Here is a 24,603-nt window from a genome sequence, read left to right as displayed (position 1 = left end):
AAGCTAATTCCAGAAGAAACATGGCTACCATTAGAAATAAGTAATTTCAACTTGACATAAACTTTAGTAGTGATGCCAAATGTGAATTCAGAGATACTATTAAGCATTGATTGGTTATTGACATATACAGTAAAGTTAGACCTCAATACTAAAGTATTATACTGGAATGAAGAAGGTTTTTAATTATATTGCACTTTTTAAGATAAACTACTTAGTAAATAACACTGATGTATTGCTAAACAAGATCCATTTAGTTGCTACTGCCCAAGTAGTGAGTGAAGGAAAAAGGGTGTATACATGGGGGGACAACCAGGAACTCTGGCAAAAATGTGGAATTTTTTTCACCCAGAGAAAACCTGAGAAATTTTTAGAATTCTTGGTATTTTTCAAATGTTTTAGCTTTCAGTTAAATTTCTGTAATTTTGACTGGAAAGAACTGATACTCTAATGAAGAATTTTACTTTGGCTTGCTAATGCAGAATATTACTGATGCCATAAAATGTAAATGGGAGAATAACACCAAAAAGTTGCAAAGAAAATGTGCCATTTACAACAACAAAGCACAGCGCACACATAAGCGTCTGCCGACAGCAAAATGTGTCAAAGGCTTTAGGATGAAGACTGTGTAATACTCTGTAACAACAAACTGCTTGCCATGAGTGTGACATCACAACTGTTTACATTTCCAACACATTGCGGGAAACTATTGTGAATTGCAGTTTGAGAAGCGTTACTTTCGAAGTAAATTTTCTTTTATGCAAGACGAATTACGTTCTGTGTGAGAATGTGTGATGAATTTCTTAAATCATTGAGAATTTGATACTCATTCAAAACTTAACACTTTGAGGACAGTCACTTAGCACACCTGTGTCTGATATACGTTAAAGTGTAAACACATTCAAAAAGACCACACTTCAAGGGTAGTTTTCATATTTATTTCAGTTCTTTCATAGATCACAAATAATGAACGATTTCACACATAACTGGCTTTTCTATGGAAAAGTTGAAGCGCTCAATGGAACATGTATTCTGCCAGGTAACTCACGAAATGTTTGGTGCACATGTGAAATTTATAATTGTGCTTGTCACAAATATTCAGCTGCTGCAATTTCAGCTGTGCTCTTACGACAACAACAACCGTCAGCTGGAAAAGTTTTTCTTCCATTTTTTCATAACACCACGGACCGTATTGGGAAAGTTTTGGCAAAGTTTCAAGTGCAGGCAATCTTTTGACCTACCAAGAAAATTAGTGAAAGTTTAAGATCGCTGAAAGATGCACGGCACCCCTTAGTTACCCCAGGTGTGTATAAAATTCCATGTAGCTGTGGCATGGTTTATATTGGAACAACTAAAAGGAGTGATAATACCCGCCAGTTCAAAGGGAACTGCAGACTGCGACAAATTGACAAATCAGCTGTAGCAGAACACTTTTCAAAGACGGTGATCACAAAATAAAATTTAGTGAGGCAAACGTGATAGATAGGACCTCACATTATTATACCCGAATGTATAGAGAAGCTATAGAGATCTACAAGCACGAAAATAATTTTAATAAAAAAGAAGGATTAAAACTAGACAAGATATAGTGGTCGACTTTCCACCAACGAAGTGACAATCGATTACCTGTAATCTAGAGAGATGGCACTAGCCAGAGATAGTTTTAAAGTCGAAAGCACGTGATGAGTGATGGCACCATCTAAGTGCTCTATATAAGCGGGACCTCCAGCGCCTAGCAGCCAGTCGCCGACTCACCTCGGAAGATGTTGCCCGCAGTAGGCAACGAAACATACGGAAGGAGAAGTAGTTTTATATATGGACCACAGCAATTCAGCCTGGAAGTTTTAATTAATGGATTAATCTATAAACTTTTCTTATTTTTGTATCTGTGCTATGTAACAGTGATGTTGCTTTGGCTGACTACATCATGTGTTCTAAGCTCTGAATATCTGCTGTCACTGGCTCACAAGATCACATGACATGAGCTATGATTGGCTGACAAAAGTGCATCATACTCTTGATTTCAGTGCTGTGGAAGCTACCATGCTGCACTTGGTGGAATTTGTATTTATACTTTCATAATACCAAAATATACAGTGCACATGTTGCCACACATTAAACAACTTTTCAAAATGCATTGGGTTTTGCGGGTTTTATTTCCTAAAGTGCAGGACACAAAGCTGGTGTATAATACCTTTACCATTCAAAGAACTGGTAAGTTTTATAGCCTCAAAAGAAAATATATTGTCACTTAATATAGAAAAAGCCAGGGTATAATGTGTTTTCACCTGGAAAAAAGTGTATTTTTAACCAGGTATTTTTTATTGTCTGTGTATGCACCCAGAAGAAACAACAGACAACCTTGATGAATTAAATGAACAAATAATGATTAAAGTCCATGAACCTAATTCGCCAACTGAAGAACAGCAACACAATTTGTATAAAATATTACTGAAATATAGAAGTATTTTTTCTGCTAGTCCAGGGGTGATTATGAATATGTTTGCCAATTTAAGATAATAGATAATGAACTACACTTTTGCTGTATACAGTTCCAATAAGTTTATGAACAGCTGCAAATGTATAAATAAATAATATGGTGGAAAATAACACAATAGAAAGCAGTCTGAGTGTGAACAGTAAGGTTTTACTAGTAGTAAAGAGGTGTAAGCTTAGTTTTCAACGCACAAACACTTAACAAACATATAGAAACATAAAGGGCTACATCTGCTGATGAGGTGTTGGCTAAATTTGAACAAGGAGAGTACTTTAGTTTAATGGATTTAATGGCAGTTATTGGCAGATAAAACCATGTGAAAATTCATGAAAATACACTCCTGGAAATGGAAAAAAGAACACATTGACACCTGTGTGTCAGACCCACCATACTTGCTCCGGACACTGCGAGAGGGCTGTACAAGCAATGATCACACGCATGGCACAGTGGACACACCAGGAACCGTGGTGTTGGCCGTCGAATGGCGCTAGCTGCGCAGCATTTGTGCACCGCCGCCGTCAGTGTCAGCCAGTTTGCCGTGGCATACGGAGCTCCATCGCAGTCTTTAACACTGGTAGCATGCCGCGACAGCGTGGACGTGAACCGTATGTGCAGTTGACGGACTTTGAGCGAGGGCGTATAGTGGGCATGCGGGAGGCCGGGTGGACATACCGCCGAATTGCTCAACACGTGCGGCGTGAGGTCTCCACAGTACATCGATGTTGTCGCCAGTGGTCGGCGGAAGGTGCACGTGCCCGTCGACCTGGGACCGGACCGCAGCGACGCACGGATGCACGCCAAGACCGTAGGATCCTACGCAGTGCTGTAGGGGACCACACCGCCACTTCCCAGCAAATTAGGGACACTGTTGCTCCTGGGGTATCGGTGAGGACCATTCGCAACCGTCTCCATGAAGCTGGGTACGGTCCCGCACACCGTTAGGCCGTCTTCCGCTCACGCCCCAACATCGTGCAGCCCGCCTCCAGTGGTGTCGCGACAGGCGTGAATGGAGGGACGATTGGAGACGTGTCGTCTTCAGCGATGAGAGTCGCTTCTGCCTTGGTGCCAATGATGGTCGTATGCGTGTTTGGCGCCGTGCAGGTGAGCGCCACAAACAGGACTGCATACGACCGAGGCACACAGGGCCAACACCCGGCATCATGTTGTGGGGAGCGATCTCCTACACTGGCCGTACACCACTGGTGATCGTCGAGGGGACACTGAATAGTGCACGGTACATCCAAACCGTCATCGAACCCATCGTTCTACCATTCCTAGACCGTCAAGGGAACTTGCTGTTCCAACAGGACAATGCACGTCCGCATGTATCCCGTGCCACCCAACGTGCTCTAGAAGGTGTAAGTCAACTACCCTGGCCAGCAAGATCTCCGGTTCTGTCCCCCATTGAGCATGTTTGGGAGTGGATGAAGCGTCGTCTCACGCGGTCTGCACGTCCAGCACGAACGCTGGTCCAACTGAGGCGCCAGGTGGAAATGGCATGGCAAGCCGTTCCACAGGACTACATCCAGCATCTCTACAATCGTCTCCATGGGAGAATAGCAGCCTGCATTGCTGCGAAAGGTGGATATACACTGTACTAGTGCCGACATTGTGCATGCTCTGTTGCCTGTGTCTATGTGCCTGTGGTTCTGTCAGTGTGATCATGTGATGTATCTGACCCCAGGAATGTGTCAATAAAGTTTCCCCTTCCTGGGACAATGAATTCACGGTGTTCTTATTTCAATTTCCAGGAGTGTATATGTCATTCTTATTCAATGGGAATCAATTTAGAGTATTAACTTTTGCACTGAACATTTATGTTTTAGTGCTCATACAAGCTATACATGAAGACTCAGGGAAAGCATTATTACAAAAGTTAATTATTATGTACATGATATGTTACTTGTGTCCAAGACGTGGGAATAACACTGCGTATTGTTAAGTAAAACATTACACAAGTTTAGTGAAAAGGAGATACAATTAAGTTATCCAAACGGCATTCTGGAAGAGAACAACTAAAATTTTTAGGACATCTAGTACAAACCCATGGGATAAGACTGGATAGAGAAAGAATGACATCATCAAAAACTGTCCTGAACCAAAAAATGTAAAACAATTGCACTCTCTTTTGGAAAGATCTAGATTTTGTTGTTGCTACGTATAGCTTCAACTGACAAATGACCCCAGATCTATATATATAAAACAAAGTCGGGTTTGTTACAACACTTATAACTCGAGATCTGCTGGACCAATTTTCATGGTTTTTGAATTGTTGGATTTGTCTCCACCCCGAATAGCAGAATACATCTTAAAAATAATGAAAAATTGACAAATAAAAATTTTCATGGTTTTTGATTTGTTGGATTTGTGTCCGCCCCGAATAGCAGAATACATCTTAAAAATAATGAAAAATTGACGAATACTTGAAAAATGCGTTATTTTCCCTAAAAGTTCTTTAGTTTCGGAGCTGCCAAATTTTTTTGTCAAAATCTGTAAGTAATGATTGACATTTATGCATGCGTTCATAAACTATTTAAAATGGATGAATAAACTATTATGTGTATTTAAAAAAAAAAAAAAAAAAGATTGAAAAATATTACGCGTGCATTCAGAAATGTGTAATGAATACTTAATCATTTCAATAAATGCTCATTTGTTTATTACATGTCAAACATTTGTTGTCCAATCCTGTCAAATACTGTAACAACTATTTATGTGTGCGTTCAGAAATTTATTTTGTGTAAAATGTCTCGAAAGTTCAGGTAGGTACTGTTATATTTGTTTGTTTTAGACATTAATTTGTGTAAGTTATTTATTAAATTAATTAAAGATTTATTCTACAGGTTAACAAAAGTGTAAATGTCTTTTCATAGGTTGTCTATGATTTTTCTTGATAAGCTATTGTCTATGTCTCAATTGTTTTATGTGGTTTTGTGCGAGTGCATATTCAGTATTACTATTAATAAAAATGCCGCGTCCTAGAAGACCTAATCTTTCCCAGCGGAGCCGTAATGCAATTAGGCAACGGAATATCGCGAGTCAATTATCTGACGAAGAACGAGAAATTGCCCGAGAAGAGCGCCGCGTTAGGATGGAGCAAAGAAGGGCCTTAATTCGTGCTTCTCAAACACAAGAGCAAAGAGAGGCAGCCCGTGAAACGGCTAGATTAGAAACGAGAAATCGTCGAGCTTATCGTACAGATGAACAGAGGAATAATCTTCGAAGTGCAAGAAGAAATGGTTCAAGTATTGATTTGAATTGAGCAGCGTTTCGATATGATTGCACCATCGACTACAGCTTGCATCGTTTAGTTTGCATTGGTCCAATGTACGTTGTTTGCCAGCATTGTGGCGCATTGAAGTTTGCTGGTGAAACGCCTGGTTTGTGCTGCCTTAGTGGTAAAGTGACATTGCCATTAGTGGTCCCGTCACCAGAGCCATTGCGTTCCCTGCTTTATGGCGAAACTAGAATCACGACATTTTCTAGCGAACACTCAAAAATACAATGTCTGTTTCCGAAAGACTTCATTTGGGGCGGAAATTATCGAAGAATGTGGATATAATCCGACATTTAAGGTAATTTACGTAAAAAACTTTATTTTCTATGATTGTAAAAAAAATTTGGAATGTAGTTTGTTAGATTTCTGTATTTGTCTCTAAAATAAAAATGGTATGTTATTATTTGAAAAAAAAAAAAAAAAAAAAAAAAGTGTTTGTAAATCTAACTATAACTATGGTTTTGAATTTACAGATTCAAGGCCAGATTTGCCATCGCATTGGATCATTGCAACCTATTGAAGGTGCACAGCACAAATTCTTGCAAATATACTTCATGGGCAATATGGAAGAACAACTTGACCGGCGTCAAGGGATCAACACAGCTACGAAAAGAGCAATTCTCCAAGATTTGCAGCAAATGCTTCATGAATATCATGCATTGGTCAGGCTGTTCAAGACTGCTTTAGAGCGCATGCCAAGTGATGACTATAAAGTTGTAATCAGAGCAGATAAAAGACCAGCTGGAACACATGAATGCACATTTAATGCTCCAACAATCGATGAAGTGGCAATCCTGATTGTTGGTGAAAACTTGGAAACACGTGATATTGTGCTTACACGACGCAATACTGGGCAACTACAAAGAATATATGAAACACGCCGTTCATATGACGCGTTACAATACCCGCTGATGTTTTGGCAAGGAGACGATGGATATCACTTTAATATCAAAATGATTAATCCATTGAATGGTAAGATCAATATCATTGTTTTCATTTTAACTTGATATACATTTTATTCTGTTTGCTTTTGGTACACAAAAAAAGTTGTCACTCCTAATTTAGTAGAGAGTAGCTGTAAGAGTCGTTAACCTATTAGGGGTTCTAAAATACAATTTTTACTGTATTTGTTTCAGGTGAGGAAACTACCAAGAAGGTTAGTTCGATGAATTATTACGCATATCGTTTGATGATTCGTGAAAATTCTGACAATTATTTGTTGCGATTTCGTCGACTGCTTCAACAATACTGCGTTGACATGTACGTTAAAATCGAAACAGAGTGCCTGACTTTCATCCGGTTGAATCAAGCTAAATTGCGTTCGGAAGAGTATATTCATTTACACGCTGCAATAAGCACAGAAGGAGATTCAGAAAATGTTGGTCGATTGACTATTTTACCAGCGACATACACAGGTAGCCCGCGTCATATGCATGAATATGCGCAAGATGCAATGACATATGTTCGTCATTATGGTCGGCCAGATCTATTCATTACATTTACATGTAATCCGAAATGGATGGAAATTATTCAATTGCTGCTTCCCGGACAAACATCAAGTGATCGACACGACATCACCGCACGGGTTTTCAAGCAAAAAATTCGGTCACTAATAAATTACATTGTTAAGCAACACGTCTTTGGGATTACTCGATGCTGGATGTATTCAGTCGAACGGCAAAAACGAGGCCTACCGCATGCTCACATTCTAATTTGGTTAGTAGACAGAATTCGGCCAGATCAAATAGATGACATCATATGTGCGGAGATTCCTGCTCCTGAAACAGATCCAGACCTACATGATGTTGTAATCACGAATATGATTCATGGACTATGTGGCACTATCAACCGCCAATCACCGTGCATGGTCGACGGCAAGTGTTCCAAACGGTATCCGCGAAAATTCACGGCAGAGACCATTACAGGCAACGATGGTTATCCATTGTATCGGCGTCGATCGCCCGATGATAATGGTAGAACTATCACAACTAAAGTGAAAGGAAACAATTTCATAGTTGACAACAGTTGGATTGTTCCATATTCGCCACTTCTTTCCAAAACATTCAAGGCACATTGTAATGTTGAGTATTGCAATTCGGTCAAATCTATTAAATACATTTGCAAATATGTCACGAAAGGGAGCGACATGGCGGTTTTTGGTATCCAAACATCCAATATCAACAATGAAATCACGCACTATCAAGTTGGTAGATATGTGAACTGCAATGAAGCAATTTGGAGTATATTCTCATTCCCTATTCACGAACGTTATCCCACTGTAGTACATTTGGGGGTGCATCTAGAGAACGGTCAGAGAGTATATTTCACAGCGTCGAATGCTGCTCAACGTGCCGAAACACCTCCAGCGACAACACTGACCAGTTTCTTTGCGATTTGTCAAAACGATCCGTTCGCACGAACGTTGCTTTACTCGGAAATGCCACGTTATTACACTTGGAACGCTACATTGAAGAAATTTCAACGTCGGAAGCAAGGCGATGCAGTTTCTGGTCATCCAGATATGCGTTCTGCTGATGCTCTTGGTCGTATTTACACAGTTCATCCGAAGAATGATGAATGTTTCTATTTGCGGTTGTTGCTGGTACATGTTCGAGGGCCAACATTATTTGAATCACTACAAACTGTTAATGGTATAGTGTGCCCCACATTTCGCGCAGCATGTCAAGAGCTGAATTTGCTTGAAAACGATACTCATTGGGACACGACAATCGCTGAAGCAATTATTTCTGCATCTCCAAGTCAGATACGCACATTATTTGCTATCATCATTTTGACATGCTTCCCATCGAACCCACGTGACCTGTGGAACAAATACAAAGATAACATGTCAGAAGACATTTTATATCGAATTCGTGTCAGCTCAAGAAATCCCGATCTTGAGGCGAATGAGGAGATGCATAACCAGGCTTTGCTCTTGATCGAAGATATGTGTTACCTCATGTGCGGCAGTTTGTTAGTTAGGTTAGGAATGCCAGCGCCAGATCGCGGAATGAATGACGCATTTAATAGAGAATTGGAACGTGAACGTGAATATGATCCACATGAACTAATCCAATCAGTTCAAACGAATGTACCACTGTTGAATCCTAAGCAGAAGGAAGTCTATGATACACTGATTAATGCAATTGATGATGAAAATGGTGGCTTATTTTTTTTGGATGCCCCCGGTGGAACTGGGAAGACATTCCTCATGTCATTGATTTTGGCAACTGTACGTGCAAGATCCGAAATTGCGGTAGCAATTGCTTCTTGTGGAATAGCGGCCACATTGTTAGACGGATGCCGTACGGCTCACTCAGCGTTAAAATTACCATTAAACCTTCAAACTACTGAACAACCGACATGTAACATTTCGAAACACTCCGCAATGGCCAAAGTTTTGGTAGCATCAAAAATCATCATATGGGACGAATGCACAATGGCGCACAAACGCGCATTGGAAGCACTAGACCAAACATTAAAAGATCTGTGCAATGACTCGAGATGTTTTGGTGGTTCAATGATTTTATTATCTGGCGATTTCCGACAAACACTACCAGTAATTCCAAGATCTACTGCTGCCGACGAAATAAACGCTTGCCTCAAAGCATCAAATCTGTGGCGATATGTAAACAAACTTCAACTGTCTGTAAATATGAGAGTTGCATTGTTGAACGATCTATCTGCTGATGATTTCTCGAAGCAATTGCTGACTATCGGTAATGGCCGTGTTCCTGTTGACGAATCGAGCGGTTTGATTTCATTTCCTCCAAATTTTTGCAATTTCGTCTCATCAAAAGACGAGCTTATCAACAAAGTATTTCCTGATATTATTGCTAACCACAAAAATACTAAATGGTTAAGTGAGCGAGCAATTTTGGCGGCTAAAAATAAAGATGTAGATGACCTCAATTTTATAATTCAAAATCAAATCGTAGGTACTCTGTATTCATTCAAATCTATCGACTGTGTAACAAACGAAGAAGAAGCCACTAATTATCCAACTGAATTTTTGAACTCCTTGGATGTGCCTGGTTTACCACCGCACAATTTACAACTGAAGGTTGGCTCGGTAGTCATCATGCTTAGAAATTTAAACCAACCAAAACTGTGCAATGGAACGCGTTTGGTGATAAGAAAACTGATGAGCAATGTGATTCACGCGTCGATACTTAAAGGAAAAGTTAAAGATGAGGAAGTTCTTATTCCAAGGATTCCGATGATCCCAACAGATATGCCCTTTGAGTTTAAACGAATTCAATTCCCGATTTGTCTTGCCTTCGCCATGACGTTCAACAAATCACAGGGCCAATCCTTGACTATTTGTGGCCTCAATCTAGAAAATGCGTGTTTTTCTCATGGTCAATTGTACGTGGCATGCTCACGTGTCGGCAAACCATCCGCATTATTTGTTCTTGCGCCTGACAAAAAAAAAAAAAAAGAATGTCGTTTACCACAAGGTGCTTGAATGAAAATCCGATTAATGAATTAATCAGAGTGTATCCCAACCTGCACAATACAGTTTTCAATGATTTTTTTCTGACGTGTTTGAAATACTTAATTATTATTATTTTTTTAATTTTTATTCTCATTCTGTATGTATTCATCATCATTCATCAAAATAAAATACTTTTATATTTCTATCTATATTAATATTATTTTGTATCATTGTATTACGTTCATCAAAGCCTAAATTAGTTCAGCTAAAAGGTAACACGACATTCATTGACTGTTAGGCGGTACGAAGTTCGCCGGGTCAGCTAGTTATTATTAAAGCAAAGATCCAAGTGGATATGGGATGAAGGAGCATCAGAGGCATTTCATAATATTAAGCAGGCAGTAGTAGATGCGACCATATAAAACCACTCAATAATGAATTAAGCCATTACGTTAGCAACAGATGCTTCCAAATATGGTGTAGCTTGTGAGCTATTTCAAGGTGAATTGAATACTGAGTTCAGAGATCATAAGACAATAGCTTTCACCAGCAAAACTCTCAACAAACATGAATTTAACTATATGGCTACAGAGAAGGAATTATTAACTGTTGTGGAGCATACAAAAGTTTCAAATGCTGGTTTGGGGCTCCAAGAACATAACACACAGAGATCATCTGGCTTTGGCTTTCCTTATGGAAAGTAGATTGTTACATAGTTGGTTAATGTGGTGGGTATTATTCTTACAAGAGCATCCAGCAGAAATATGAGTAAATTACATAAAAAGGTTTAGAAAATATATTACCATATGCATTGTTGCTACTACCATTAGGCATGGATGAAATAACGAGAACTGGAGGATCGGGATTTATTTTTTCTGTTCCCTGCCACGGGAGACTAACAGACTTTCCTTCTCATCCCACCCAGTAAGTCTCCATGACCCAAGGTTCTGGGAAACTTTTCCAAACTTTCCCCATTTCCTAACACTGACCAGTTCTTTTCTTTCACCCCTCTTACTTCCCCTTGAATCCTCCTGCCGAGAAAAGGAGCCCCAGAAAGCTAGCAGATTTAAATACCTTTATATATGTGTTCTCCTGCCACTGGTTGGTGGCTAGATTTTTTTTATCCACCCAATTACAAACCAAGTGGTTATTAGCTCATAATAAGGACTTAATACACCCAAACACATGTATTTTGCTGTGGAGAGAAACAAAATAAACTTAGGTCCCTTGAGACCCAGATGTAGAAATAATTATAAATTACTAAACGGTCAAAGTTATCAGATACTGTAATTATATCTTACCAAACGAAAGTGTTGGTATGTTGATAGACACAAACACACACACAAAATTCGAGCTTTCGCAACCCACATGGAATGTTTCCCTCTATTATATTCAGATACTGTAATTAGTTATGTAAGTTATTTTACATGACATCTTTCATTTTGGTGGGGAGCAACATGTATCACTTCTTCGTCCTAGACTGGTGAAAAATGTTCATGGAGAAACATGACTTTAATTAGTTGTGCAGGAAGAAGGACCCACTGTCCACATGCTTTTTGGATTCGTGTGCAGATATGATGGGAAAAAAGGGAGCCAGTGCATCCACAAGTTATGATGAAGAATGAGAGTCTTTAGTTGCGATGGAGAAGTTGTTTACACTTTGCAGTCATGTTTTAGGAATAGTGTCAAATCCAGAGAAGGGGCCAGACGACAGTGGTCTAGCCCCTGAACAAATGAAGCTATATTGTGTTATCTCTTCCTTACTTACTATCGGTCATTTGATGACTTGTTACGTCTAGACTGGATATGATGATATTGTAAATGTGAGATCTATTCACCTAATGTTGTTATGGTTTCTGAGAAATGTTAGATATAGGAAAGTTCTTTAAAAAGTGGTGACTTTATTCACAGCTAGATGCTAGAGAATATGAGCTCACTGTTACAGCCCTTGACCAGTATGGAATGTTGTTCTCATTCAAGTTTATGACGACAGTAGAAACCTATTTACAAGACAGACTTCATTTGTATACACTCACAATTGGTGATTTAGTAAAATTATGAGGATATGTGAAAGCACATTACTGAGATCAGCTGATCATGAGAAATAAATAATAGTGAACATAAATATAAACACAGTGAAAAATGGCATTTTCTTTTGAGGAATGGTCTTGTCCATTTCATAAAATTCTTTCAGTTTTTTACATGTTGCAACTATAATGTTAGTGGGCACCTTTGCACCTTTACTCTGTTCATTGATGATGATAGTTCCTTTTATTCTTGCCATGCAATACATAATGAGCTGCTCTTACCACACTGTAATAACGTTATGTGAAATAATGCAACTGATTACATAATGATGACAGTAGAAAAGCAAATGTGTTTTAATTTAAAGACAGATTTTGCTTCATAGTCAGTACGCTACTTACCAATTTTGTTGAGCAGGTAAATGCACGGTATATATATTCGATTTCCTTCAATTACATCTATAAGATCATCACTAGTTGCATCGTACCTCAGAGTTATGTCAGCATTGTGAATGCGATATTCTGACAAAATTGTTTTCACTGTATCGCTGTCCAGTTCTGACTGTGGTACCTTTAAATAAAAAAAAATAAAAAAAAGAATTGTTACCAAAAAAGAAAGATAAATAATACAGACATACTGAATAACTTTTTATAAACATCTGATTTTCACAGAATGACTGGGTTAGTATGAGTCATATAATATGGCTAATATTGGGCATTCATGGCCAAACAATAAAAATATAAACAATTATCGATACTAGATACAGCACATGGATATTAAAACAAATGCCTGTAAAATTTTCGATTAGCACAAACATATACACTGGCTTACAGAAATCAAGGATATCTCATAAAAATGATGATTATTGAAATAAATGAGTGATGAATATGTCAGTCAGTCACTGTGTAGAACATATGATACAAAAAAAAGGGGGGGGGACAGATGTAACCATATTTCTGATCATCCAAAAAATGTTTGTTTAGGACTGTGACTTTTTTTTTTTATGCAACGTATACATGTATTTCATGTATATTAGGCAGTATTATGGGTGGTACCAAACTTTGTGCCAAACCTTGACATTGTGGTATGATTCGCTCCACACATATTGTCGTCTTGGAGTTTTGCTGTTTATTACTGTACAATATTTGTATTTCCTTAGCTATAAATGATAACAGTTCATCTGCAAGGAAATTTATGATCAATAAATATTACCTGTAGGACATGTAGGCCTGCTTCTCAATAACTTCAGCACTGAAAATTGTTGATGTGTTGAAGTTTCGAATTTGAAGTGGCCAGTTCTTATCTGAAATTGTGGACAGGAACCAAATAGTGTACCTTTGAGGTGAGGATATAGAGGAATGTTTGATATGAGTCTCTGTTTCGGCCAGTGACGTAGGAAACATGCAACAAATGCCGTAGACAATATCATGATTATAACATGATGTCTGGCAATTTTTTCAAATGGCTTAAGCTACAGATCAGTCTGTCACCACAACCATGTTTTTTCAGTATCACATTCATTGCCTTCACAAACTCACAACCAAGCTGTCAGCTTCCAACCTAACCCATACCTCAGGCTAAGCTACAGACCAACTATTGTTTCTTGCTTTCGCATTTATTGGCTTCACCAACTAACAACAAAACTGACATGAGAAAGCTGATGACTCGTATTGAGCATTGCTCTCGACCCCGAGGTGGCAAGAGTAATGATAAACTGCATAGTACAGTAATAAAGTTCCGGCAGGTAATGCTAACTTTTAAAAATGTCAACCTGCTGTAGTAGTATCTTGTAAAAGAAAATTGTAATTAATTAAAATACAAGTTATGAAATATCGTACATGACAGTAAAGACGTGACCTGCTGGAAAGAACCTTAACAGGTTCCATCACAAAACATGACTGTAGAACAATTACAAGGATTATAATTTAAAAAGAGAGGTATAAAATCTCTATTCAAACACCACCATAAACGCTTTCGGCTAATTAATGCCACCTTCAGATGGTTGCTACTGGATTCTTAATTAAGGCTTCCTTTTTTGGTTATTTAATGGTATGTCCCTAGCATATGTTCTTGAGAGATGCAGTCACGTACATCAAATGAAGCTTTCCACAAGTACTTTGATCAACTAGCACTACATGTGTATTCATATAATCCTCTTAATAATTACGCAATGAGGACCATTCTAATTTCTAGAGCTTTGTACATTACTAAATAGATACACAATACATCCTGCAACCTCACATGAGAAATGATTATCAGCATTACTTCCTAAATATACAGTTCTTACAAATCCCTCGTTATACAGTAGTCTAGTATTTCTGTCTTGCTTGCATTTCATGAGTGATATATAGTGGATTTGTCTCAAAATATACTTTCTACATTTGCTTATGTTATCATGATCTTCAACCTCCTATGTTCCATGCCTACATAATCTTTTTCCTCATCACGAAAATTATTCACCTTGTGTCATTTTAGTTTTCTATCTTCCACTTTTTCAGTTCACATCTGGCAAACAATTCCCATAGTAGTAACAATTTTTTCAAGACTGGGATAGTTGTACACAGTAATTAATTATTCTCCAGTAGCGTCTGTTAAACATTTCGTCATAATTCTCCTAAATTATCTGTGCTATGTGTAATCCAGTTAGGTGGTGCAGGTGTAAAACACTGGACCGTGGACCAAAACCCTGCACGGCCATCCGCATTTAGGTTTTCTGAGGATTCCATAAATGACTTAAGGCATATTCTGGGATGGTTCCTTTGAAACTGACATGGCCAATTTCCTTTAGTTGAGCTTGTTCTCCATCTCTAACAATTTATCATCTGTGGGACAATAAAATCTAATCTTCCTTCGATATACTATGTGAAGGCTGATTAGGATCTTTAAGTGTGCAAAAATGTTTAGTCGGATGTTTGGTTGGACTCCACGTCCTTTCCATATGGTTGTTGTCCAAAAAGTTTAAGAGTTATTCCTATAACTTCAGCAATAACGGATGGGTAAGCTGAACAATTAAAATATAATGACTGACCCAAATATGGTGAAACCCTGGTAACAGAACAAAGGAAAACTGTGTTTTATTTATGAAATAAACTACATACAAATCACTACAGAGACCTTATCTTGATATCCTTTGAGCATGGGAGTTTCAGCTAAAAGTAAGTGGTCCAAACAAATATTCTGACAAATAGACACATCAAATCAGGAAAATATTGTGAAAGAAGTTAATGAAACAGGGATTCTCCAAAGAGTTGTTAGTTAGGGAATTGATACTACAGTCCTAGGTTATCCATAACTTTCAATTGGTCATTAAGGCATCCAAATTCATGTCTGTAGTATGTTTCTACAGGACAGGTGCATTCATTTTGGAACTGCAATCTATACACTTCAAATCAGTCTGCACTTAATGCTGAATCATGTTGGAAATAGTTGTGTAAATGTTATTTTGTGTAAAACTGACATGGTGAGACCGTGGCTGTGTACAATTAATGTAGGTTAATTCTTACAAAGAAGAAAACAGCAACCAGCCACTAGTAATACTGCTATTTATTTAGGTAAATAGTGCTGTGTTTGTAAATCTGCAATCTCTGTGGTAACTTCACATGTGGCAAATTCTTTTTGGTGTGTGTGTGTGTGTGTGTGTGTGTGTGTGTGTGTGTGTGTGGTGCTATGCACAATATGGTGATGTACAAGTTACGTAAGTGCTGGATATATTTAGGAATATGCAAAAAATACAATCCTGCAACTTCGAAACAAAATCGCATGGAATTTTCGACGGCAACAACACACCAAAAATACTTCGCCACAGTGGAATAACAAAAATTGAAAATGGACGATAATGTAAAGTGTATCTTGAAAATCATGTGAACAGCCGTCAGATGATGAACTTGCCAGTTCGAAACCGGTAACGGCGCTATTTACCTAAATAAATAGCAATATTAATAGTGGCTGGTTGCAGTTTTCTTCTTTGTAAGAATTAACCTACAAATGTGTGAATGTTCACTGCTTAAAATGCAACGTAAAACTCAAATCTTGAACAATTTGAGTGTCACTAATATGACAGGGTAATGAATTAATCACGCTCAGAGTACAGCTCTCGCTCTTTGCAAATTTTTTTTTTTTTTTTCCATAGTCAATTATTTGCCCTAATTCCAGAATCAAAAAGGTATACATTGTTACTTTCATTTTGCACTTTATGGAATTGTGATCACACTATTAAAATTGCTGTAGATGGGAGAGTAGGCATTTTGAATACACAATTTCCAGCATAGAAATACATTACTGGTATCTGCAGATGACTGCTGGCACAGTATCACTAATCATAAGGTTGTGCAGCATTAGCAGCCAGTGAACCACCAAGTGTCACTTCTAAACAGCACCTTATTTAAGTGCTTGCAAGCAGTTAGAAGCAATCTCCCAGGTGGCACAAATATTTTTTGAGTTAAACCATTTTAGGTAGTATGAACTTTGATTTTAGCAACACTGTTGTAATATAAGTATGCAATTTCTCAGATTGCCCGACGTGCAGCATAAACTTCTGATACAGTTGTAAAGATATGGAGTCAGTTGTTGGCTGAAAGCTTTGTCCACTATAAAAATGCACAGTCTCACCCATGCGAACAACTGAATGTGGAGACAAGCACTTATATCAACACGACTGTCCTGGATCACTTATGACCATGTTAATACAGCAGTGCTAAATAATTACAGATTATCAGATGTGTGCCAGCAACGTTTGCCCAAGTTCACAGCGAACAGGCTTGGCTGCCTGTTGCCCAGTAATGCAATTACCATTGACCTTCGGCCACAACTCTTCCAGCAGCACTCAGCCCAAGAAGGCAGGTAGCAGCATGCTATCTGGTGGCATGCCATCTTTTCTAAATAAACTGCTACTCTACTTATCATTCCATGGCTGCAAATGTGTATTCCACTTTCACACTGCATGACCCTACAAGTACACATACACCAATGTTTTACTGGCCATTACAAACAATGGGTCTACTGTTTTAATTCGAAAATTTAACATACATATGACAACATAATCTCCAAAAGTGAGCCACAAATGAGTGCAATCATTTTAATAAAATATGACTTTATTTTGTCCCATTTGATGTCATAAATGTTTGGTAAGATTAGTACTGTTTTGAGAAATATTCATAATGTCAATTTCAGATAATGCAAAACAATAAATCCTAGAACATACACCACTATTTACGTTCACAGAGGCTGCACTGGATGGAAGGCAGGGAGACAATTGGCACTCTCCATTAATTCACATTATGTGTGAGTGACACATGGATTATTGTATTTTTTTCTGTTATATACTAGAAGAATTACAAAATACTTACCACTTCTGGTGCTCAGAAGTTACTGTGCTGATCTTTATCATCTCTAAGTTAAATGCTACAAAAAGCAATACAGCATCAACATGTCAACAAAGTTGTACTATGAACAGCAGATTTTTCATTCGGTATTGACAATGTTTCTTGGCTTATTTCTTATTAACTGTTAGTGTGTCTTGTACCCCTAAGTTTATGTTCAAATAATTTTGAATGATTCCAAACATAAAAAGTTTGTTGCATGGCCATATTCCGCAGCAAGCACAGAAATACTTCTTTTGTAAATCGAACCGCCTTTTCCTGCTGCCACTAATTTATTTTTCCCAGACGCATTTCACCTTTTTCTTGCTCTAAGGCGTCATCAGAGGAATCCATAACAATACAATTTTGTTATTATCAAACAGTTCATATCGTAATTTTTAAGTAAAAAAGTAATTTATTTTGATTTGCTGTGATCTGTGTTTCCTCTCATCTGATCTGGAGGTCACACTACCACTTTATTACCAACATAGAAGCACAATTTTGAGTTCCGACGTTTCTCACACTGATCACCAATGTTTCTCCTCTTTTGTGGTCTACTAATATTGTTTTGCCACTCGGTATAATTATTTCTTCAGAAACTGTGCTTTCAACAACATAAATATTGTAACTCCATTGCGTGTTTCCTCCTCTTTGGCGTGTTTACCTACTTGTTGCTAACATAATGAAACATATGTTCAAAACCAACTTCTATTCATGATGTCTATATCGTGTGAGGTTATGAGAGAGAGAGTGAGCTGAAGAGTGTGTATGGGTTTCCTTTTTAATGGATACTATCATTCCCCAATCCTCGAATTACCCACACTCACAATAGCAAGCAGCACTTTGACACACGCTCTATAGCCTCAACGTAGAGCCACTCACCAACGAAAACTACCACAAAGAACTGGACATAATATTGCAAACAGCACAAGACAATGGTTACAATAGTAACATAGTCACAAAGCTAAACAACAAAATAAAAAGTAAAATAAAATCAGAAAGCACCAAACCACAGACAACAACATAACAGAACCAAACACAAACACCCAGTCCCACAACAACTACACAGGATAATCAGAAAAAGATGAAAGAAAACACAATATGGTAGCAATGACATACAAACACAAACTATCAGATAAAATTACCAACATTTTCAAAAGAAAGGGAATAAACATAGCTTTCACAACAGACAATTCTATACAAAAATACACCCCAAAACTGACAAAAGAAAAAAGAGACATATACCAGAAAGCAGGTATATATCAACTACAGTGTAACACTTATGAATGCAGATACATAGGGCAAACAGGTAGAACATTTGATGTCAGGTACAAAGAACACGAGAGCCTGGAAATATGGGACGAACCACGGGTCGACCGAAGCGTCCGATCCACCCGTCGGCTTTGACCTGTGACGTAAGGCTGTTGTGGTGTGTGACGTCACGACGGCGCGGAATTTAGTTTGTGAGAGTGGCGTGTTTGTAGGTGTCATTTTGATGCGACCAGTGGTGCTCTCTGGTGGTGTGTTAAGTGATGCTTTTGGTTTAGTTTGCGAGTTTGGCGGTGTGTGTGAATTTTGGTAAATTGCTTTTTTTATGTCTTTATGACTGACAGGGTCAACAGTTTTCAGTTGTCGGCTATGCTGGGGGACAGTGAGTTGTCTCTAATAAAATTTCTTCAACTATTCGGATTTTTGGATGAAGTCGTTAAGTGTTCAGTATGTCGTGAAGAAATGAGGCTTACTTAAAGTTCCGGCGTCTCGGACCAGGGACGGCTGTATGTGGAGATGTCGTAAGGGTAACAGGTCAAGGGAAGTGTTCAATCGCAATGTGTGGCTGTGAATGTTGGTATTGGTATCAAGAGATGTTTTTGAGCCATATAGGTCAAGGGAAGTGTTAGGTCCTAATTTATGGGATCGGGAGCTACTGTTGAGCTATATAGGTCAAGGGAAGTGTTCGATCCCAATTTATGAGATCAGGAGCTCCTGTTGAGCTATATAGGTCAAGGGAAGTGTTCGATCCCAATTTATGGGATTGGGAGCTGATGTTGAGTTTTATAGGTCAAGGGAAGTGTCCGATTCCAGATGATATTGTGTTTAGTGGTATTTGGGCATTTTTGTGATGTTTTTTTCATGGTTTTGCGTGGTTTTGTATGGGGGTGGGTGTCTAAATTTGTTTATATTTAGTTTGTCCCCACCCAAAAGCCCCCTATTTCCTGCGCTTGTCCCATTAGTGCCATTAGGCTTTTTGTGGAATGTGTGTGTGTGTTTGTTTGTTTTTTGATGTATTTTCGTCCTCATAATGTGTACGTAACGACTTTATATGCGCCGTATTGGAATCGTGGTTTATGGTCATTTCCGCCATATTTGTGACGTCATGGGTCAAAGCAGACGGGCGGGATCGGACGCTTCCGTATTTTTCAAACCACACCACATTTGCATATCACCTCAGAGAACATGACCACAAATGAACCACAAGAGAAGAAGACATGAAAATAATTAGAATCAACGATAAAAGACACCTCCTAACCCTGCAAGAAAATTACCACATACAGAAAACCAAAGCAGGAAGGAAAATCCTGTTGAATGATCAAGTACACATACCAAACAATTCATTGTTTACACTAATAGATAAAATAATTGAATAACGCTCCCAGAGAGGATTAATATAATAACAACATCCAATATAATTATAATGCCACCCAACATCTTTACACTCACTTTCCATGAACCCCTCCACAGAACATTGAAACAAAGTCAAATCAGCTGTCACCAAAGCTTCCAACCACTCGCTAATGCTAACACCCCCCCCCCCCCCTCTCTCTCTCTAACACACACAATATAAACATAATGAATAGAAGGTTGGTCTTGAATATATACTTTGTTAGGTTGGCAACAAGAAGGTAAACACACCAAAGACGAGGAAACAAGTAGGCCCTAATCAAGTTACAATATTTACATGGTTAAAAGCAGTGTCCGAAGAAATAGTTTTATCGGATGGCAAAACAAAAATAGTACACCACAAAGGAAATGGGAAAACACGGTGAACAGTGTGAAAAAGGTCAGAACCCAAAATTATGCTTATATTTATGTAATAAAGTGGTAATGCAACATCCAGACCAGATGAAACTCAGACCACAGCAAATCGTAAGAAATTAACTTTTTTCCATAAAAAATTGCAGCGTGAACTGTTTGATAACTTAAAAATAACAAAATTCTTTCATTATAGATCCTACTGATGATGCCTTAGAGCAAGAAAAATGTGAAACGTGTCTGGGAAAAATAAATTAAGTGGCAGCAGGAAAAGGCGGTTTTATTTACAAAACAAGTAATCAAATATGTCTGTGGTCAGCAATAAATCATTAAAATACAGTGATATTGTATGTACATAATAAGTAACACAGAAATAAAAAAAAATAGTGTCAGTATGTAAGTAAAAGAATTAATTTATACATGCAGGAGCACTTACCATACACTGAAGATTTACACCACCTTTATCCTTTTTACGAAACACAATATTGGGTGGAGATTTATTTAAACGCAAGCCAAAGCCTTCTAATTCATGCTCTATTAGTTTTTTATGTTGCAATGGTTTAAGGACATCCAGAACAATAAATATGAGGCTGCAGGTTCGAGCCACAGCAATAACCTGACGACCTCGTCCTTTTCCATCTTTGGCTCCTTCAATAATCCCTGGCAAATCCAGTAGCTAAGGGAAAAACAGTGGCATGATTAACATTACGCACTCATTTTCCATCATTCTAAAACAATTAACTTCTATCTGGGATAAATAATGTTAATGGAATATGGCCTACTTTTCTTCATGTTTGTGAAACGTCTTTTGAATCTTAACTGTATAGCAATGCACTCACAATTAACAGTTTCTCGGCATCTGTATGTCATTATGAGAGGTAACACATTTTTTCATGAACTATGAAAGAGGTGGTTTTCTACAAAAGTTCATAAGCTGCTTGGAAATCAAATACTTTAATTCAAAGATTTTATCATCTGACAATGATCTAACAAATCTACAGTCTTTAACATATCTACCACAAAACAACTATTTATTGGACTATAAGTTGGCTAATGTACTCATTAAATAAACATAGGTACAAAAACTTTGGGATATTCATATAATACTACACAAATGTGACTAACAAACACTTTGTGTCAGGACTGTCTAAATATTTATAGCAAGTGAAGAAGTGTGGACACGGGAAAGCAGATGAGTAATGAACATCAATCAAAATCAAATACTCAAGGACAGTTTGAAATATTGCAGCAGCTTGGATTAGCTGTACCTCAGAATGTAAGTACAAGGCTACAAAATGATAAAAATCTGCACTACACCAAACAACCCATTGCATAAATCTAATGTGTTCCTCTCATAACTGCTCTAATATTTTAGTTAATACTTTGCAACTTAGCTGTGTTTAATGGACAAGTCAGCAATGAATAAATGTGACTGGTCAGTATGTGATCATACCATGATTAAGTTTCTAAATAAATTTACATGTTCTATAATCTGACTTTGACACAGAAAGGGGTGAATTATGTGCCACAAAAATCTTTGGTCACTTGTGAAATAGCATTAAAAGTCTGACAGATGGCCAACCAACATTTAAAAACAAATTAAAAGAATTTCTGAATGACAACGTCTACTCAATAGATGAATTTTTAGATATTAAGGGGTCGACAGAAGCATCCGATCCCACGCGTCGGCTTTCACCCGTGACGTAAGGGTGTTGTCGTGTGTGACGTCATGACGGCGCGGAGTTTGGTTTGAGTGTGGCTGTCTCCAGTTCTGTTTTATCTTATTTTATTTACTTTTCTGATCTATTTGTTCTATCTCGTGAGATTTTTTTTTTTTTTAATTTAAAAACGCTTATTACTTATTATAATTATCTGTTTCCTCCAATTTCTGTTTTAGTTTATTATATTTATCTTTCTGATCTGTTCGTTCTATCCCATGAGATTTTTTTTTTAAAAAAGACAAAAAAACACTAATCAGCTACTGAAGCATCTTTATCTTCTATGGGTTGCAGGGGTTACGACCCCTGGGGATGTGGGTGGGTATTCATGCATGGCTGTCTTCACTTACACGTTGTAGCTACGCAAGGCGTCTAAATTTGTTTATATTTAGTTTGCCCCCCACCCCCCACCCAAAACACCCCATTTCCCGCGCTTGTCCCATTAGTGTCATTAGGCTTCTTGTGGAAAGTGTGTGTGTTTGTTTTTGTTTCCGCCATATTTGTGATGTCATGGGTCAAAGCAGACGGGCGGGATCGGACGCTTCCGTATTTCCATATTAAGTAGTAAAAAAAAAGTGTAATGAAAAATTAGGTTAAGCTGGCACATTCCACAGCACTATGAAATGTCATATTCATATCTATGGAACAAGTATTAATGCAATGTAATGTAATATGCCTATATCATAATAAAAACTCTGGATATGTTACATACAGTATGCATAACTAATCAGCCCATCTCTCTCTTTCCCAAAGCTTTGTGTCAAGTGTTGATGTAGGAACATGAGGAAACTAATGTGCAAAGGGGGGCAAAAATTAACAAGTAAAATCCTGGTAACTATGTTTCATGTGTACCTGTATTTTAGCTCCCTTATATTTTATGCATCCTGGTACTGTGGTGAGAGTTGTAAATTCATAAGCAGCTACTTCTGAGTAGACTCCAGCGAGATTGCTGAGCAATGTAGATTTTCCAACAGATGGAAACCCTAGAATAATTAACAGCAAGAAAAATATATAATGGGTGAATGCTAATACCACTGCAGTAAACAAGTGACATCCACAATAAATAATACTTACCGACAAATCCTATTCTAGCATCTCCTGTTTTCGCTACATCGAAACCTTCACCTGGGCCACCACCTCCACCTTTGGGTGTAATCAACTCTCGACGAAGTTTTGCTAACCGAGCTTTTAGCAAGCCAAGATGTCCAGCAGTAGCTTTATTTTTTTGCGTCCTGGCCATCTACACGAATAACACATTTGCACTGGTATTCATCACATTTACAATGTATACCTCATAAATCGAAATCTTAATTAAACGACTATAAATTTTGGTGTGCATTTAGTATATAGTCCCTATATCCTAAGAAAATGCTAGCTTTATATTTAACTTTACAAAATGAAAATTTATTGGGAATGTCTCTGTTAATCTATGTAGGTGAACAATATGTCAAAAACATTTTTTTTCTCTCTTAACATAAATTCAAAGACATGTTATCCACTTTCAATGTCGGTGAATTTACCTCAGCTTCTATCGCTGCAATCTTTTCTAGGATGGTTGCCATTTCCGATGGTTGTTTTGATTACTTCTGGAACAATTTTACGTTATTCATACAAATCACAATGTTTACAGCACTATGTTGTCACTTTAATACATTTCACCACCATGTGCACCGTAGTTCGCTATGTCGATTAATGCGTCGGTCCAACTATCGAAGATTTGCGTTATATCGATAAGAAGGTATATCATTGTGGATCGAATAACTAGCAGCGGTCACAGGGCTCAATTAAATGTGTTAAGCTCACTGGTAGCGGACAGCACAGGAACATTCCTGGAAAATTGTGAGAGTCACAAAATTTGAATTTAAATGCGTCTGGTAGCCGCTGGTCAGTTTGCATAGAGACCAAGGCAAGGAATCATATTTCGCCTACTGGCGCAGAAGATACATATTTAGGTAGAAGAACGATTTCTGATTTTTCTAAGTTATAGGGAAAATAAACAAAAGCTTTCGTGGAGAAAGACAGGGCACATGTCAACTGCGATGATTTTATTGTAGGTTCGGTAGACTGTGCTGTATTCTATATTCTGCGATGTGCGGCTTATGTTAATACCCTGTTATTCGCGTGGTGACTCAGACTCTTCACTGCAGATTTAATGCAATTGAAGCTAGAAGAAGTTTCTAATGCAAAAATAAAACACATCGTTAATTCGCGAAAGTAGCACTTCGTCAGAGACAGGCTGTGGACCGTGGACTACCGATGGCACC

General features: G+C 38.0%; 1 protein-coding gene across 1 annotated transcript in view; it reads right to left on the bottom strand.

The window, feature by feature from the left end:
• LOC126184607 (GTP-binding protein 128up) overlaps positions 1 to 24,042 on the bottom strand; it is a 54,226-nt gene extending 30,184 nt beyond the window's left edge. The window contains exons 1-5 of the mRNA XM_049927065.1: positions 23,860 to 24,042; positions 23,414 to 23,579; positions 23,192 to 23,322; positions 21,058 to 21,297; positions 12,636 to 12,804 (exon numbers count right to left, since the gene is read on the bottom strand). Of these exons, the coding sequence (XP_049783022.1) occupies positions 12,636 to 12,804; positions 21,058 to 21,297; positions 23,192 to 23,322; positions 23,414 to 23,579; positions 23,860 to 23,901 (748 nt within the window). The 5' untranslated portion in view covers positions 23,902 to 24,042. The remainder of the gene's footprint in view (positions 1 to 12,635; positions 12,805 to 21,057; positions 21,298 to 23,191; positions 23,323 to 23,413; positions 23,580 to 23,859) is intronic.
• Positions 24,043 to 24,603: the final 561 nt, after the last annotated feature.

Source organism: Schistocerca cancellata, chromosome 1 (assembly GCF_023864275.1).
Source record: "Schistocerca cancellata isolate TAMUIC-IGC-003103 chromosome 1, iqSchCanc2.1, whole genome shotgun sequence".
Taxonomy (NCBI): Eukaryota; Metazoa; Arthropoda; class Insecta; order Orthoptera; family Acrididae; genus Schistocerca; species Schistocerca cancellata.
The sequence above is the reverse complement of the archived record's forward strand: the minus strand, read 5'-3'. Positions and strand labels throughout refer to the sequence as shown.